The sequence below is a fragment of the Patiria miniata genome, unplaced genomic scaffold (assembly GCF_015706575.1).
Source record: "Patiria miniata isolate m_02_andy unplaced genomic scaffold, ASM1570657v1 HiC_scaffold_22, whole genome shotgun sequence".
In the NCBI taxonomy this organism is placed as follows: domain Eukaryota; kingdom Metazoa; phylum Echinodermata; class Asteroidea; order Valvatida; family Asterinidae; genus Patiria; species Patiria miniata.
The window spans coordinates 10,452,764-10,457,014 of record NW_024037061.1 but is presented as its reverse complement, the minus strand read 5'-3'; the positions used below and the strand labels follow the sequence as shown (position 1 = coordinate 10,457,014).

Here is a 4,251-nt window from a genome sequence, read left to right as displayed (position 1 = left end):
ATCGTTGCATGCATACTATAAACACTGCATGATCAGTTAAATGTAGCAGTTCGAGTGGCATTTCTCTGCTACGTCAACCCATAGAGCTCGGACCCAACCGCACCCACTTTATACTCACGCACTGAGATAAGAATTTGAAGTACATGTCTTGCCGAAGAACACCATCATCCTCTTCCGGGATGCAACTGACATACCACGGCCATTGAGACGGATGGCACCAAAGTTGAACAACGATTCTCTACTTTTTCCGTGAGAGGAAGTATTTCAGAAAGTCCGAGGGTTCGGGAATCTCAGCGTAGCGGCAGGTAAGCATCAGGGGGAAGATGACCTTGAAATGGGGATGGTTGACGGTGTAGATGATGGGACTAACACAGCTGTTGACCGTAGCGATGATGGCGGCGTAGACTGTGAAGCCAGCGCTGCCCGGAGCGGCCAGAGACATGAAGTAAGGCGAGACCAGCACGGTGAAAGCCAGGCAGATCAGAAACAAGTTCTTGGTGATTGCCATCTGCTGGCGTTTGATGGCCTTCAGGCTCTTCGCAGACATGGAGTCGATGGTTGGGCCCGACGACGCACCGGTCGGATCCGCGCTGAAACTCTTGTCACTAGTGAGCTCCACGTCAACGATTGTAGAACTCTTTCCCATGGGAGCGTGGCGTCTCTTCTGCTGCTTGAAGTGACGTCTGATGTGGACATACAGGGCCGTGTAGGAGCTGATGATGATGACCATGGGGATGGGGTACAAGCCAAGAGTCATGACCAGGTTGTAAGTAGCGTTGCTGACGTCGGAACAGGTGTGGGTCCTCTCATCGAATCCCAGTTTTCCGGCTTGAAACGCCGGTGGGAGAGAAACCAGCAGACACGGGATAATCCAAGTAGCAGCGATCATGGCGGCAAGTTTCTTGGGTGTGTACAGCCACCTGTATGTATCGATGGATTGGGTGACAACCACCCAGCGATTCACGGCTATGGCTGCTAGGATGTACAAGCTGGCACCGAAGCCCGTGTTGAACTGCAGGGCGGCGATTCTGCAGGGAATTTCGCTCTCCAGGGGCCATTGGTGGACGCCCAGCCCCGCCACGGCCATCCACGGGTACGACATGGCGGTCCAGAAGTCGGCGACGCTCAGGTTGACCACGAAGGCGTTGGTCACCGTGCGCAGCTTTTTGGACAACACGACCGACCAGATGACGAGGCTGCTCCCCGTGAAACCGAAGACGGTGAACAGTATCCAGAAGACGGCTAGGACTACACGAGCCTTGTAGTGATACTCTGACGGGGAGGTCGGCTCTACCGAGCCATTCAGAATCGGAAAAACGGTGGAAATGTTAGCCATCTCGAACATAAAGCAACTGCGGTAGAACTGAGAAACAGCTGATCAGATGTGTGACTGATGGAGACTGACGCTCAAGTGAACATTTGATCAACACCAGTTTGAAAAAAAAATCACAGTTTGCCAACTCGACCGGTTTTCATATTCCGCGAATGATCATTGTTTTACAATTGAAAGGGAAAGTGAACAACCGGCCATCATGAATGAAGGAAGTGTGAGCCTCATATATACATGACTGACTACATACTGTCAAAAAAAGAAAGGAAAACACCACTGATTCATTTCAGCTTCACTCGTAGTTTATTTTATTTCCATAAGTTTACACAATACAATTACAATTGGGATGTTTTCAGCCACTGTGCTCTGATAAAATGACTTTGTTTACAGTGAAATTTCTATTCAGGGAATCAAACTGAATCAAACTGAAACACATACAGCCAAATCTTCAATCTTCAAATGTTGAGGTTTCTGATTTAATTATTTCAATCCATTTTTATTATCCTTTGTATATAGTCATCCACTTCTACGATTTTCACTTTCACAAATTCAGTCGAAGGATAATATTCCGAACAAACGCTTGTTTTTATCTATGTTCGTCTTTATTTCAGTGTCCTTCAGCATAGCGGAAGGTGTTCATAGCAAAACAACTTCCTGATGATTTCGTTTTTGAAATTAAACGCCAAGCTTTTATTTTCAAACGAGTATGGACATAAAGCCTCAATCACAATGAAATAGTAGTTATTTAGATAGTTCTTCAAATCATTATCCTAAAACATTTCTTTAAAATGAAGCAGTTGTACACAATAAGACGAAAACTGCCATGAAAGTTGCATTTTATATTTGCTACATAAAGTAAAATTATTTACCATTAAGATTAAGTCGGAAAATCTGTCACTGAAAATTAATTCAGGGTTATCCTTATTTCAGAGATATTTTGTTTGCGTACCAGAGCTGGCATATTTACTGCATCACATTCAATTGTACCGTACTATACAGGGAGATTCCCCAATATTGATCATCTATCTATTTTTACACCTTATTTCTGCATAGTAAAAACTTTTCACAGATTACAGTCGGTGTCGGAATCATAATTAACACGTATTATCTTAGCGATTTTATTCTTTACATTATTCTCGTTCGTCGGCTGAAAACCAAATAAAGAAAAAGAAACAGATCAAAAGTATTTTAAAAACAGATGTATTTATAAGTTGTATACTTTAACTGGATACAGAATTTACGAAATAATACGCAAGTCAATGGTGAGAACGTAGAGGCATGTACAATAATAATTGTATTCCTTTCATTTCTTTTTTTTTACAATCTACGAGTGCAGTTTCAGAAATCCAGGGTGTAGGAAAAGGTGGTTACTACATTTTTGTATATTTATCCGAAGATAAACATTATGATACGAAGCATATCTGTTATCACATTGGTCGTCAACAGCTCGGGCCGATGGTGAAATCGTAAGGTGTTACTCCAATGGTTGTTTCTGATTCAGCTTTCCCTTAATTGGTAAACCCGTGCTGAACATGTGGGGTGATGTCCTTTCAGGGACATCACCCCACATGTGAAATCTATAGAAAAACATCACCCTGGATGTGAAATCTTTAGAAAAAGGTATAAAAGGACTACAATGCCACCACCTACATGTCTCATCCGTCTATGGTCGTCCGAACGCGCATTCGCTCGTACCCCCCGCCCTGCAAACAGGATGCTGGGATAACTCCGATGAATTCACGCTCTGATTGGTTGGATTTTGCGTGACCAGTGACCTTGCGCGTCATCAAGGCCATGACTCTGCAAGGTTTGAAACGGCCGATAAGACTGATTATTACTCTTACTAGTTTTATTCCAGTTTAGAGATTTTTTTCTCGTTGAAAAGCGTAATAATGTAGAAAATTCTGTAAAACTTATCTGTGTTGTAATTTACAATTCCCGTCACTCGCTCAGGCCTCCGTTTCGAATCACGAACGGTCGGATTGCATTATGCGACGCTCATAAAATTGTGTCCACATGGTCCGATGAAACAGAAATCACAGCCGGTATGGAATGTGCGAAATTCTATGGAAAGTTTTCAGATAGCATTTGCGCACATTGTCTAAATGCGGTCTTGAACAGCTGCAGCCAGATGCTTTATTCATAGGTCATAGGCCACTTCCTTCACAATATTCTGTGAAGCTCATCAGAGTATCCCAGCGTCCTGTTTGCAGGGCGGGGGTACGAGCGAAGAACGCGCATTGTTTCAGACAATCGGACAATATCAAAAGAGGGCGCGCTCTCTCTTCGTTATGCATATTCATGATGTCCAGGGCTTTAGCTTACAAGGATTAATGGTGTTCAAATCGCAGACGATTGACACCTGATTCGTGGACTGGTTTCTGACTTGTAATCAGGTGATCCGAGTTCGGATCTCAGTGAGCGTTTTTCACTACTTGTCATTTTACCTTTTTACTAAATAACTAAAGTAAGGAAGGAGCATTTCTCACAAGACGTAAAGCCTATCTTGGGTTACGGTGTTATGGAGAACAAGGCATTAGATATGCATGTATATTGACAGATTCTGGAAATTCGGAAGGGTTGAATACTGTTAAGCTTCGACCCTCTTTTGTTCGAAGTTAAAGCCACCAAGGGAAAGTAACTGCGTTTTGTTCCCGGCATCTTTAAACTGTTAGTTTGGTATCGTTGTAAACTTGGTGTAGACCGAACTTAATATCTCAATCTTTAATATAAATAAATAGCAGCAATTTCCTGTAACCTATATTCTACAGTTCAATATTAATGTCGTATCTACCTTACTGTTTCAAAGATCGCTATAAAAAATGCACTTGACAAAGTACGGTTTTAAAAGACCTATCAGGTATCCAATTGTACACATCAAAATGTGTATTCACTGGTGCTGGAAATAATTAAAAACAAAA

The 4,251-nt window shown here is 42.6% G+C and overlaps 1 protein-coding gene across 1 annotated transcript; it reads right to left on the bottom strand.

Annotated features, from left to right (window-relative positions):
- Positions 1-238: 238 nt before the first annotated feature.
- LOC119730039 (melatonin receptor type 1B-A-like) lies at positions 239-1,426 on the bottom strand. The gene has a single exon (XM_038202828.1). It carries the CDS (start codon positions 1,343-1,345, stop codon positions 239-241), a length of 1,107 nt encoding a protein of 368 aa, XP_038058756.1. The 5' UTR covers positions 1,346-1,426.
- Positions 1,427-4,251: the final 2,825 nt, after the last annotated feature.

What these genes read in the sequence shown, in the direction of transcription:
- LOC119730039 (XM_038202828.1), bottom strand. Translation starts at nt 1,345, where the DNA reads ATGTTCGAGATGGCTAACATTTCCACCGTTTTTCCGATTCTGAATGGC.